Source organism: Lingula anatina, chromosome 1, assembly GCF_051362555.1.
Source record: "Lingula anatina isolate TDL-2025a chromosome 1, LinAna3.0, whole genome shotgun sequence".
NCBI lineage: Eukaryota > Metazoa > Brachiopoda > Lingulata > Lingulida > Lingulidae > Lingula > Lingula anatina.
Window position 1 is genome coordinate 61469831 of NC_141767.1, and position 14742 is coordinate 61484572.

At 33.4% G+C, this 14742-nt stretch overlaps 1 protein-coding gene across 4 annotated transcripts in view; it reads right to left on the bottom strand.

Moving 5' to 3' along the window:
• The window catches only part of LOC106154905 (synaptotagmin-1), a 28227-nt gene that overhangs the window by 12302 nt on the left and 1183 nt on the right, over positions 1-14742 (bottom strand). For 2 of the 4 annotated variants that reach the window (XM_013529462.2, XM_013529461.2), the window contains exons 2-3: positions 13013-13142; positions 366-577 (exon numbers count right to left, since the gene is read on the bottom strand). In XM_013529462.2, coding sequence (XP_013384916.1) covers positions 366-549 — 184 coding nt within the window. In that variant the 5' untranslated portion in view covers positions 550-577; positions 13013-13142. Of the gene's footprint in view, positions 1-365; positions 578-4488; positions 4684-10451; positions 10603-13012; positions 13143-14742 lie in introns of those variants that run through there. The other 2 variants (XM_013529469.2, XM_013529477.2) reach the window with 2 other exon arrangements.

Below are 14742 nucleotides of genomic sequence, written 5' to 3' on the forward strand. Positions count from 1 at the left end.
TACTTATCAGTTAATCTCAAATAACCTCATTTTATCTTATAAGCTAGGCTTAAGAGGCAATTATGTCCAATTTTAAGCAGAACAATTTCATTGCAGATATTTTGAACTCTGACAGGTAACTAAAATTTTGATTTTCTGAATCAAAAGGCTATATCATAAATAAACCTCACACCAATAATAATTTATGTACTTTATAGATAGCTATTACATTTAATCCCTTGAACTAGTCATGCAACAGCTGCACCATCATAAGCTTTGTGGTTGACATATTAATCATTTTCCTACAGCCATCAGGATTGTTCTAAACACCATTTTAGATAATCCAGGTGCCATAGAATATACATCTATCATACACATATCCTTACAGGGTATCTTGTTGATCAAGCCCATCATTTCATCTTTCAGTTTGTCTTTCAGGTCCTTGGGTCCTGCAGTTGGTGTAGGACCAGCCTCATCTCCTGACCCTGACCCAGATACCTCATCTACCACAGCTTGGGTTGTTGACTGTATGGCCCGCCGTAGGCGAGCTCCAACTGCCTCCATGTTCATGATATAAATGGTAGCTGAGGACTTTTACCTGCATGTGCAAAGAAAAAAAAATAATTAGTGTCATTAAGTGCTGCAAATTCAAAATATTGCTTAAATTGGGTTCCAAAACCTGTAAATAGACACTTTATGCAATAGTTACTCTTTTATACTATTAGTCATTGCTGGGAAATTTTTTAAAGGCTTACTTATTATTTAATTGATAAAGAGGACTAAATACTGCCTCTATTTAATGGAACCTGGGGTGCATATCTCCTAAACAAACAAACAAAAAATACAAAAGCAATGGCACCCCAGTCATCCAACATGCCAATTTTCATGATAATATCTTACTAAGTTACAGAGTCAGTATCTCACACACGTATACAAAGCAGCATAATTGGTGGGCTACCCTGTGTGCAAAATTGGTGAATAAAACAAGAAAATGGGGAATTTTTGCTATTTATTACACGTAGGAGAAGTGCTTTATGTAAAAGAAACAGGGAATAAACATTTGTCAAACATGGGCACTCATTATGCATTGAATCCCCTTAACCTGAATGATCTATTTTACAGGGGGGTAGTTTTGAGCAATAGTGTACATGAAATAAATGATTCATAAACTATAATTTCATTTTACAAAAAATGTGGACTTTGACCCTATTTCTGTCTCAGTTGTTAGTCAAATCCTTTTCATTTATTTTGTTGACTGACTGAAATAAGATTTGAGTCACTTAGATAAAAAGATGTCATAGGATAGGTACTTTATTTTCATACATAAGTATAAAACTACCTTCATATCACATATTGTCAACTGATGTGTGGGTGTACATGTGGTGCAAAACTGGTCAAAAATGACAAAATGATCAATATTCCATCTTGATCACTTGTTTTGTTTCACAACCCTAAAGAACTCTTCTTACACACACACACATCAGTTGTTGTTCACATTTTGTATGCCTAGTTTTGTTTTGAATGGTACATCTAATTAATTTAAATCCTTTAAAACTATATTAGCAATTTGACCTGGAATAAAAAGCCAAATTAGCCAAAACTTGTTTACTTCCCACCCAGAGCAACAAAATGATATTATTTAATTTTTCAAGAGAAAAGGTCAATATAGAGTTCGTATTCAGTCATTTAGAGTTGAATATGCACCCTCTTGTCTTCCATGTCCTCAGAATGAAATCCAAATCTATTAATTTACGTGAACAAAACATTGATTTTCTCGCAGTGGGAGACAGTCAGAAAGCCTCACAAGAAAAACATCTTTTCCTTGTGGTTGCCGGGAAACATTTGGAATTGACGTCAGTTTGATTTGATCAATGATCCCAAGTATTGCCACAATAAAGAAGGCAATTATGACTTACTGAAAGGGATATATTTAGATATTAATTAGAAGTTGAAGTATGTTAGTTTCTCAACTTAAGATACACAATGAAAATAATTATTTTTTGTAATTTACCCACAAATGTAGGTTGACATTTTCTTGCTGTCAAGCATTCTGTGCATATATTTGACAAAGCAAGATCTACGGGGACATAATTGAAGTCTGCAGTTTTAGATAATACAATCACTTACAAAACAAGGCTTTGTAAAATGATAACTGTACAGGGTCAATACCACAATGCCTTCAACATAAAATCAGTTGTGACTGCACTTCCCTACTTCCTTGAAGACCAAGTATTGGGACTTGATACTGGGTTAGGATATTGGACAGGAAAAAAATAAGTATTTTGAGTCTTTTTTTTTCAAAAATTCACCCCTATGCATTTTAAATAATCTATACAGACAGGCCTTATAAAGGAATTAGAACTCGAGCCTTTGTGAGCACAAATGCCTAAATTAACACCTTGAGCCACAAATTAAGAAGCCCAAAATTAGTTGCCACAAGCACAGGATAGGATTCACAAACCATACATCAGCTTATCTATCCATTCAGTACATTCTGTATAAGCCAGAGATTGTTGAGAGTGCACTGCAGTCAAATTACGAAAAGTAAAGGAAGCAGTATGTATACAGCCAGAGACCAGGACTAAAGACCAGGACTGGCCAAATTGTTTGTGTGGTCCAATGCTGTGCTCATGGCAGGGGTGCAGTCAGACCTTTTTAAATTGCAGATTTTCAAAATTTCCAGACCTCTACGGCTAAATATAGACTAATGCAACAGATGAAAGGCAGATAAAATTATATGTGCCAAATATCATAGCTTAATTTTCACTAGTAATAAAATCATCACTTAAAGTTAAAAATATTCCCATGTTAATTAAGTTCCTAAATCTAAGGCTTATGTTAGCAAACAGCTATTATCATTTATGAGGCCTGGACAGAAATAGAAACCAAACCATAGCCAAGAAAAGTGGTGAATTTTTACCAACAGCCAATTTTATATTCAGCAAGTTAAAGTCCATAGTAAATCTCAACTATCCTCCAAGGATATCACACATTCTAAAAGCCTTTGATCTCCACACAGTCCAGATCTACTTGACATAATCCCCAAAGATAAAATAAAAAATACTTCCGCCACAATGGCGTGCATTTCCTCAGTACACACTACTAGGAAAGCAATATGCTAGTTAGTGGAAACCAATCACTCAGATATCAGCCATTAGAACAAATGTCTTGGGATCATGATACACAGATATTTACACTCACTGGCTTGTAGTCTTCAGTCAATTACATTTGCAATGCCTTAGATTCACAATGGGAGCTGTATTGTTTTGCAGCAGGTTGTTTATTGTGGCATTTTTTAAACAAGGCTGGAAAAACAGTTGTTATGGAATAAGCACAAAATTAGCTGAGGGAGAAAAATTTCCAGATGAACAGGTCCAGGAAATGTGGGGGAGTGTGATAACCTATTGGTGTCAATGTATGCTGATGCACATTAACAATGCCGTCTACCTCTGAATGAGACTGTGATTATGGAAGATGATGAAACGGCATTATGATTCATCTACTGCAACTACATTCACAACAATATAAATGGTAATTACATAACTGAGAAAATATATTAATTTACTGTAATTATTTGCATACAAATGATAATCTAAGAGTCTTTACTCTCATTTTTAAGTATATGAAAGAAATATTGCTTAAACAAGATCAATAAAGAGAGACCTTTCCACAGTATTATCCTTCCATCTGACATTTTTCACTCAGTAAATTGTTTTAACTCTTTAGGAGGGAAGTGGTCTATGAAATGGCCAGAATCAATAGCAACGGAATGAGGAAATTCAACTGTTGAGCATCTTGGCATGCTTATAACCCGGAATTTGGGATGCTATCAGATATTGAAAAATGAGGGTTAATATGGCTTGATTGTAACCTGTCAAAATTGTGTCCATGCAGTAATACAAAAATTGCTGAGACTGACCTAAAAGGCACAGATCGTGGTCATGTGTTAAACAGAATATACCTGTAAAACTGAACACATATATAATACATATATATCCATGTTTACACATTGTATAACCCAGAGATTTAAGATAATGTCAACTAACACAAGTTTTCAAAATGACCAAAACATTAAACAAATTTTAAGATTTTGGCACAAATCTAACACTCACATTAAAATTTTCTGTTCAATATACATAAAGTGTGATTAATATTAAAAGGTGAAGAGAAAGATAATAATCACAACCATGACTGGCATGCACATAGACTTAAGATGAACTCCATCCTGCTTTTGTGATATAGGATATACATTTCAACTTCCTACAGTAGCTGCACGAATAGATAGAATGAAATAAAGTAATGTCCTTACCCTTTTTTATATCCAAGAAGATTACAGAGTGGCCAAGATTTCAAAAACTAAAATGTATTCCTAACAGTTTTGGTCAATAGAGGCACTGAGATCTCAGTAACAGAAAGACAGGAGAAACAGATCAATAAATTATGCTGAACCTTCTTGGCCTCCTGTGACAGACATGAAAGGCAATCAATCCAGCTCTGGCCAAATCCTACCTTCAAACCGCCGAAACAATCCTCTTGAAAATATGGAAAATATATCCTATAGTAGTCCTTAGTAATTTCCCTAATATCTGCCCATAAAACTTGAGTTGTTTTATCAGTCCTCTTCCATGGTAAATAAGAAGCTGTCAGTATATTCCACTTATTGGTCTTCTACTTTGAAGCTGCAATTTTCTTCTGCATTGATCGACAGATTGAGCAAATCAATATCTCCCATGGCATTGTGGGTAATTATGCAGAGAACAGCATTAATAATTCAATAACCATAGTGGCAGAAGGCAAGAGGATCTGGTAATATCCTGGCCTTAAAACTGAGAACAATTACAGAACAATTCCAATGACTCCGCAGTTACTTCGGAACGGAAATGAGCATTAATTGGCAGCGTGGTCTCACATGCCTACTGACAAAGAAGAAAAAATAACTAAATGCTATAGAGTAAGGATAGGGAGGCTCAATGTATGACTGCAGGAAAACCAGCCATTAGTTCAGCACAGGACTGCTGTGATGAATGAAGACCATTGTAAATTCCTAGTAAAACCATCAATGAATACCTAAGCTCAAGACAAAATGTAAAATTTGTTCTAAACGATACATTTGATTCACTTGAGCTTACAAAAAAGGAAAACAATATTCATTTTAGTCCACTTGAATAATAATTAGGTAAAAATAATGATTAGGTAAAAAATAAGTTATTTGGTTAAAAGAGAAGAAATTGTTTTCGGGACCTGACAGCAGAAATGTCCAAATAAATTTGAATAATACAGGAGACCAATGACGCATATGACATTGGATTTTGTATTCAAAAGGCTAGTATGTATGATAACATGTACACCAGCATTTTTCATTTCTGGTAACATGCACTAATGATATACTATGCACATACCTCATGTTAACTTTATAAACAACCTGTTTTCATAATTCATGTTGCTTCTAAGCGTGAAGGAAAATGGCAATTTCCTTAAATAACAAAAATTACAATTACTTTTCAAACCATATTTAAAGATTAAAAAATTCAGTGTTACGTACCCACTTCATTAAGTTCATAAGAGCAAGTTTGGAATAGCTTTTCCTGTGATAACTACACAGTAAATTCCTGAGCATTCGAATGTATCTTACAACTTTGAAACATAAACCACATACATGTATGTCAATACCTATCTTTTCATGACATGAAAAATATTCATCTAACAAATATTTTCAGACAATTATCATTGACTGAATCCAGCCAATGATCTAAATAATAATAATGATAATAAACTAGTGACTTCTGTCTAATAAATATATGTTTAAACAATATACAAATTAAAGTAGGTACTTATTACATTCTGGTATTAAAATATCAGAATTTGAAAAATACACCCGATCAAAAAATTACATATAATTAACAAATAATTAAACTTACTTATTTCTAAAATCAAGAATACTAAAAATAAATACAATTCTTGCATTTACATCACCTACATAACCATTACCTTCACTGAAATAAAATAAGAGGAAATGAATACCACTACACACTCATGCACTTACATCAAAAACAACATGAACACGGAGAAAGCCTTTTCAGAGATGATTTAATGTTGTCATCACAAAAAAGCCGTGAAAACATTTGTTTCATTTTGACCAAACTTAGCTGAGTAAAATATCACTCCACCCACATTCACTGTCTGGTAACCAAAGCTCACAGAACAAACACTATTCCATGTACATACTACAGGCAGCTAGATACACATCTCATTACATGTACCAAAGCTAGCTGATCATACCAAACTGATGTTTTTATTCCTATAATTCCAAATACATGCTTCATTTAAACTCTGCCCATTGGTTACCTTGGTGTCACAGATATGGTAGCAACTAGAAATAAATCACTAATATCTTGAGATTAAGGGCCTGGAACAACTTGTTTAATGAAACTTTCCCATAGGCAAGCCAAATAGAAATTGTGTTTTACTTACAAATGGAAAATTAATTTTAAAAAGTCAAATGGTTATTATAATAATTTTGTTAAAATTCAATTACTACAAATGATTTTGCTTAAATTTATTATATAACAAGTATCATTTTGATTTTGTACAAATGGTTCGTGAAATTATATTAATTTTTTTTTCTCATATTTTGAATTTGATGTTCAACACTGGCAGTGCTAAATGCCACCCGTCACAGTTGATAAATGCACAGGTTTAGAGGTTAAAAAATTAATAGGCATTTATTTGCCAATAAAACAATTTTTACCTTCACCATCTGGTAGATTCATTACATCACACTTTGTGGTTACAAGTACAGTTACAATACTATCAAGTTTTAAGTATTATAGCATGTACCTTAAAATATACAGAAAAAATTATACAGTTGAAAAATCAACACTTCTCAGCTTTAATATTTAACATTGTTAAAAATGATAAAGAAACAAGTGCACTTTCATACTGTCTATATTAAGTAAACAAAGATATTTTAACAATTGTCAAGCAGAGAGGGGTAAGGGAAAAACCACCAAAACAGCTGAAATACCATATTACCGGGGCCAAGTGGTACGATTCCAGGAAAAACCAGCATAACTGTTTATTGCAAATCTTTCTTCTTTTTTTTTTCATTTTTTTCACAACAAGAAACAAACTATAATAGATTAACAAACTCAAAAGCATGAACTGAATCTATAATTGCAGTTGGTGTAAATCACTTACTAACACAAAACATACATATTCCCAAACCAATTATTTCAAACATTCACCATTCAACTGATTCCAGGAGTAGCATTTTGTTTAAAATGTTGATATTTAAATGAAATGACACTCCTTACAATCCGCTTTTTTTAGTTTCACGGTATAACTTTAAAATTGGAATTTTGATGAAATGTAATCCGTTCTTTCTCAGACTCACCTGGAAAGCACTAGGCCTAACTTGTGGGGGCTTTGGCCTTTTTCTATAACGGAACCATCCTATTCACACTTTTCACCAACTAAGATTTGCAAGATACATGCCTACTTTATAAAGCAATGAATAATCTAATTCCTGAGTTCATGCCTTCATACAGATCATATCTCTATGACCTCAATGTTAACAATGGGCAGGTGGTATAAGAAATAAAAAACCTCATATAAAATTCACTAATATTATTTACTATACAGCACAACTTTTCAAACAGTCGTGACTGTCTTAATAATAGAATGCTTCTTGAGAACAGACAAACAACTTACAGCATTTCTTTCAGTTGTCAATAATACCTCTGGATGCAAACAATAACTGCATAGGTGACAATGGGAAGGTGTAACTGATATATCAGTTATCAGATTGGATTCCTTAAAGTCATTTCCAAAATTACTTTAAACAAATGAGACTCATATGGATAACTACATACATGTGCAAATACTGATAAAATGTTCTATATTAAAGAAAATATCAAATCTACTTGTTATCATATTTCCACAGACACATGTGGCAATTTTCTTAGTTCAATATTTTCAAAACACTCAGAGGAGGGTTTTAAATAATACTGATAATGATATATATTGGTAGACATGTCTTTCTGAAAAATATACTTCTAAACTCATTAGAAAAATTGTTCTTCATCGTTTGATGGGTGAAGAAAATGGGTCATTGGCATCACCATCATTTCCATTTTCAACTTCAGTACAAAGTATGATCTCTCATACACTTGAACTATACTTATTAAAAAACCTGAATTACACTCTGCTTTTCATAAAACAACAACGTGTAAGGAAATCCTGTCATCTGAGCATGTAATCACAGATGTTATGTCAAAATCCTGTTTCGATTCCTTTAGACATGTGTGTGTAGTTTCGTTTCCCCATTCAAATTCGGCCCAGGGACCTAGCGTACATGGTGGAAATTTCTACTGATAACGCAGGCCCGTAGCCAGGGGGGTTCAGGGGGTTTGAAAGAAACACCCTTTTTGTCAGATAAAAGTCCATTTTGAACACAATTTGATCTAGGTACACAAAGGCGTCATTATAAAAGGTCCACTTTTCAGAAAAAGAACCCCCCTTTTGAATTTGCTGGCTACATGCCTGTAACGTAATGACCCAGTCACATGAATTAGTTACTTTTTGGCATGTAACTCATAAGAGACGATTTCATGTCACTGCTGTTTAACCATCGATTCAGGATCGTAGCGTGCTTTCCCAACTGTAAAGTTGCCTTGCTGGATCATTTTTAATGTGTTTAATGTTACACTTTCCAAAATTTATGAATATGAAGCAAAATACGATGCATATTCTCAGTGGAAAACGTGCTCACAAGATTGGCACAATATTGAAATTTTGATGCCCATGTCCCATTGTTGTCACCCAGTTTCGTGGAGTTACAGATATATTTATTAAAGGGATAACAACTGTTCATAAGATATCCATATTTCACAATGAATATATTGTAAACAACTCATAGAAATATAATTAATTCTATTATACCAAGAAAGGGTGGCTAACATAATTATTCTGGAATTTGTGCTTGACAACACATCATGTAGATGGCTACACTCTGTAATAATCTCTTAAGAGAGCATTACAAAAAAAAAAAAAAAAAAAAAAAAAAAAATTAAAGAAAATAACCAGGGACTAACTTTGAATGTGGGAATGGATTCATTAACAATTGGTAACTATGGAAAAATTGTCGTTTACCCCAGCAAAATCCATTTTTGGGCCAAAATGAACAGTTGTTATCCCTTTCATTAAGTTGAGGGATTAGAAGAAAAAACGTATTTTTGCCCTCTCCACTAATATCAAGATGGTCAATAATATCAATCTGAAATTGTACTCTGACAAAGAACAAAAAGCTTGCAATTCCCATTCCTACCATAAAATACCACAACCTGTATGTAAACTGAGGCGTGGTAATAATTTGAAAGATTGGTCAATCAGCACCGTCAATTTCCATAAGAACAAAAAGTTTACATGTGCCATTAAATTAAATGATATTAAACACAAATCATGAAATGACTTGTTTGTTTTCAGACAGATTTGCACGTTTACAAAAAGACAAGGTAGCAATTAAGATAAAACAAGGTACTGTCTGTGCAAACCTTGAAGATGTGCAAAACTTAGGAATAACAAAATTATTCAAATGTACAGATGAAAGTAAGTAAATGAAATTACAGGATATCTAGCATTCAATGGTGTATTTTTTCTTTGACTTCATTAGATAACACCTCAATTTATATAACAAAACTACAGACACATTTGTTCCAAGGAAAAAAAATGGTTTTTTCTTTAACATTCATGAGTGGGTAGGGAAGTAGAAATTTTTTCAATCATTTTTCAAAATTTACATTATAAAGAAATTCTCTAAACATTTTCCATACTATGTTGGAAAATAGGCTATATTAATATTTTTCATCCTTTTGGGCTGATCCTGATGTGAGCTGATCCTGATGTTTTCTGTGCTGTTTGAATAACAAACTGAAAACAATTTTTTATACAATAGCCATGTCTATTCCTGTCTGTATCAGCAGTTAGGGAGAAAAAAATTATGAAAGGAAATTGCAACTGATAGACTGGAATTGGCCCATTTCATAACAAGTGGTATACTTTAGTGATATAGCTCTACTGGTATACTTTGAAAGGCCCTCATAGGTATTATGTTACAGGGTGTTTTATTCATTTTCACAAGTTTACTTCTTGCTGTTAAGGCATAAAATAATTCATTGGCCATGAAGAGTTGGGGTGAGTGCTCCACCTCCATTTAAGTGACTCTCTTATACATAATATCCAATGTATTAAATCACCGAGCACTCAAAGTGTACCATAGACATGTGAAAAGGACATTATATTCATGATCAAAAGTACACTGAAAATGTTTGAATTCAAGTTTACTACAAATTATACCTAACTTACTTAATGTTTTAATTTAAACCATTTTAACTGCGGAATAAGAAAACAAGGCTAAAAACTTAAGGGTGACATTAAATGCTTCATTGTGAAAAAAAGATTGTACATTCACTTACCTTATCAGAAAATAATAAGAAAGCTAACCAAAGAAAAGGTGGGCAGGATTTCACCACCAATATTTCCCCCAAAGAATGTGTGGTCCTTATTCCAAGATGGCTGAACAAACTGAAAACAGCCTAGCATGCAGGACTTTTTCCAATAATATCCAAACCAGTGTGTACTGGGCCCAAAGCAGAGAGAAATCAATAGAGGCAGAGGATTGATCTGATGGAATTGTTTGTTCAACAGAAACATCTGAACTAATTCCCATATGCAGACACTGGGTTTATGTCAAACCTGATCTCATTGGTCTATCAACCTGAATCTATACCAAATATTGGTTTTTTGACCAATCAATTTTTAGAAATGAATTATGCTGCAACAGCATAGTCACAAAACTCTTTTACATGATACTTTTTCTATTTAGGACATACTTGCACTCAAATTAACATAGGATCTTTTGATCCCAGAACTGCAACATCATACTAATTAGCAAAGTCTACTTGATAAAACAATAATCATAAACTAGTTTACCAAAAGATGTTTGACTGGCAATATACAGTATATTGGTGCTTGCTGAGCCCGTGAACTACTTTTGTAAAAACCAATAGCTGAGAGAATTTAGAAAAACAAGACCAATCAATAAAAGTTATTGATGTCTACTCTTGTGTCTACTTCTGGGGCCTTTTTCATGACACATTACACTAAATCCAATACTGCTAGGTATATTGCTGAGCATCTGAAAGGGCAAAGTGGGTAAAATCTTGAAGGGATAATGACAAATGTCTTAAACACGCTTTTGTGAAGACAGATAAAAAATCAAGCCTTGAAAATATACCCTAGGTTCTAGATTTCGGTATTGCCAGCTCTATTTTGATTTCTATATAACCCACATCTGATTCAGCAATACCAACTCTAGCGACCACTGGCATACTGGGGGCGTGTTTGGCCAAATTTTGCCTGGAGTATCCATATTTGGAGTATCCACATTTGTTTCGTACGTTACAGCTTTGTCCCACCTGGAGCTGCCTTTCCTGCCTTGAGCTGACATCATCTTGTGCAGACAAAACAAAGAACAAAGTAAAATGACTGACGCTGAGTTTGAAGTTTGAACGAAGAATACCTTGCAATCAGAAATTAGTGCCACAACACAATTTAGCACCTTTCTGCTTTAAAAACTGATTTTTGGTGTAACCATTGCGCAGTACTTTTAGTGGAATCGGACATAGCTGTCAAACTTGGCACACAGCAAGGACATGTATTTTTTGTTTATATCTTCAGGAGCAAATGTTTTTTGATAAGCAATAAAATACAAAAATATATGGCATACCTTTTTCTTTTAAAAATATAATACTTATTTTTCAATTAAAGGGATAACAACCATTCATTTTGGCCAAAAAATTGATCTTCCTAGGGTAAAGGACAATTTCCCATACTTACCAATGGTTAATGAACTCATTCTCACATTCAAAATCAGTCCCCGTTTTTTTTTTTTTTTCTAAAAAGTTTGGCTTTTTGTAATAATCTCTTAAGAGTGTAGCCATCTATGGAAGTCACATGATGTGATAGCAAGAACAAATTCCAAAACAATTGCGTTAACTGCCATTTTTGTGAAAAAATAGAATTTATCATATTTCTATGAGTTGTTTCCAATGTATTTATTTTGAAATGTGGATATCTTATGAACAGTTTTTATCCCTTTAACATTTAAATACAGTAAAAAAAAAATAAAATAAAGCAAAATTAAATGTTTTACGTTTCATTTTGGACTAATGACATTCAACTGCAGATTCACTTCAGAGCAGTTCCTCTGATTGAAGGATACTCAAAATTGATGCTGTTCTTCAGGGGCACTGTAAAGCCAACACATTAAAAGGGATAGTGAGCAAGCTAGCTCACTAGGGTATGAAAATACCAATGTGTGACTGGAAAAATTCATTAAAAATTTTATATTTTCAAATCAAATTTATCGAGGCTATAGTATTTTCAAACCTCAAACTGTAATTTGGTTTTTAGTTTGCAGGGGCGAATCCAGGATTATTTGAAGGGGGAGATACAAACCCAACCCTCCCCCCTTCTCTTCCCAATGTGGTGTTCGGGGCCTAATGAAGGGCCCCAAAATTCTTTGGTATTTTAGAGGGCCAACGGTGCCATTTGACTATGTTTAGAACTATGATTCAGATAATCAAAATTCTTACTTCAAGAGGGGAACAGTGGTGTGATTTTTTCAAAAATCAAAGAGGGGGTCGGGACCCCCCTGACACTCCCCCCACCCCCCTTAATCTGCCACTGGCTTGAGAATGAAATGAGTTTATGTTTAAAATACACAACCATGTCAAAGAAAACGACAGATGATGGCTACTCTATGTCCAGACACAAAGTGTCTATCCATAAAATAAAAGATATATGTAAAATCCACATTATTTATGACTAAGGCACTGGTAATTGAAAAACTGATTAACCTTTGCAAAATCTAAACAGATATATATGAACTAAAAACATTATAATCATTCAATTACAAGTTGACATTTTATTTATTTTGAAGTTTAAACTTCTACAGCTGATTCATTCATTTTACCTTAAGCCTGGCCAAGGTGGCCCAGGCTTTGAACCTGTCTCCTCTTGTTTGTATTGCTTACAAGGTCCTCTTTTACAATTTTTAAAACAGCCAAAAAGGGCTTGCTAAATGGTGCAGGAATATATAGGATCTGAAACAGTAAGAAAAATGCATAAAATATACACAGATATAAAAAAGCAAAGAAATGTAGCCAGCCAAGGCCCCTGATCACCAAACACTGGAGGATCTTTCTCATAACAACTTTATCCAATTTTTTTTCAATTTGTATCAGAACGTAGTGATTTAGATTCCTTTAGGGAAGTTTTGCATTTTGTAAATGAATGGACTTCTGACGAACTATCATTACATGATAAAGATTGTGCTAATCAAGGCTTTTCCCAGAATTGGGGTACAGGTCATCAAAATTTGCCATGTGTAATTTCCTTCAAAATTTCAGGGTGTCCAACTTTTCCAAGTGCTGTGAGCGGAGGGGGGGGGGATAAATAAAACGAAAAAAAATTTAAATAATAAATTTCAAGGGGGAGGGAGGGTAAAAATAATCAATAACAAGCTCCTGCTGATGCTCTTCTGAAAATGAACTCCCTTGAACAAATATGAAAATTGCCTTCTTGTCTCACTCAGATCGCGAATGATCTCCGTCTGGAAAAGCCCATGTGCTAATATAAACAGGCTCTCATATGTGTTTAAAAAAGGCACAAGACAATGGTCTGTACCTCCAAATTTACAGTTCCAATACTCATTTCCTTCTTAATTGATATCAGAAATATGTTACCAAGAAGATTAACTCTCAATAAAAATGTCAATATCATTAGAAGACAGTTAAATGGCAATAAATATTCTGTCACACTGTAGCTGTAAATAATGGATTTTTTGTCATTTTTTTCTCTAGGTTTTAACCTTAAAATGATGACTAGTTTCTTTAGCATAAGATCAGCCCACATTTTTTCTTTTCAAAAAGGCAGAGAAAAGGTGGCGTGTAACCTTCATGCTCTACTGATCAACTGCAGTCCTGATGGAGCTTTTGATAATAATGCAGAATTTTCTTCATTCCATTTTTGAACCTGTGCTCACTGATATTAATATCAATACCCTTTTTACTATGTGGTTTTTATGACTAAGTAATTCTTTAACTTAGAAATTTAATTCATGGAATATAATAATGGATTTGTGTTTTATCTAAAAAATAAAAATAATAAAACATTGGTACAGCATACTATATACTATCTAAAAAAAATAAAACATTGGCACAATATACTCAATGAATGATACGTTCATCAAAACAGAATATTCTTGCTCTGATCAATAATGGAAGGCCCATTGGAGGAAATTTTTTTACTGATTATAGAACAATGCAAATTTCTAGATAACTCCCTCAATCATCCATCAAGATGTTTCAGTATATAACTTGCCTTCATATAGATCTAAAAATTAAAGAGCAATTGAAAAATTTGAAAACTAATTATTTCACCCAACTGCCTTGAATTAATTCAAAGACAAATGGATCATAGCACAATTTCTTAACAATTGTTTTTATAAAACATTCAACATGGCTAATGGGAGAATGTCACAGGTATGATAATTTCCACTGTACATAATTAAAACAAGGCATTCAAAGGAAACTGGTGAAGAACATTTTTTTTTTTAATTTTGACATTAATAAATAAATCAAATATCTAGGATACCAATGCTGATCAAATACATTCTATTATCCAGCAATAACTGTTGGGCAT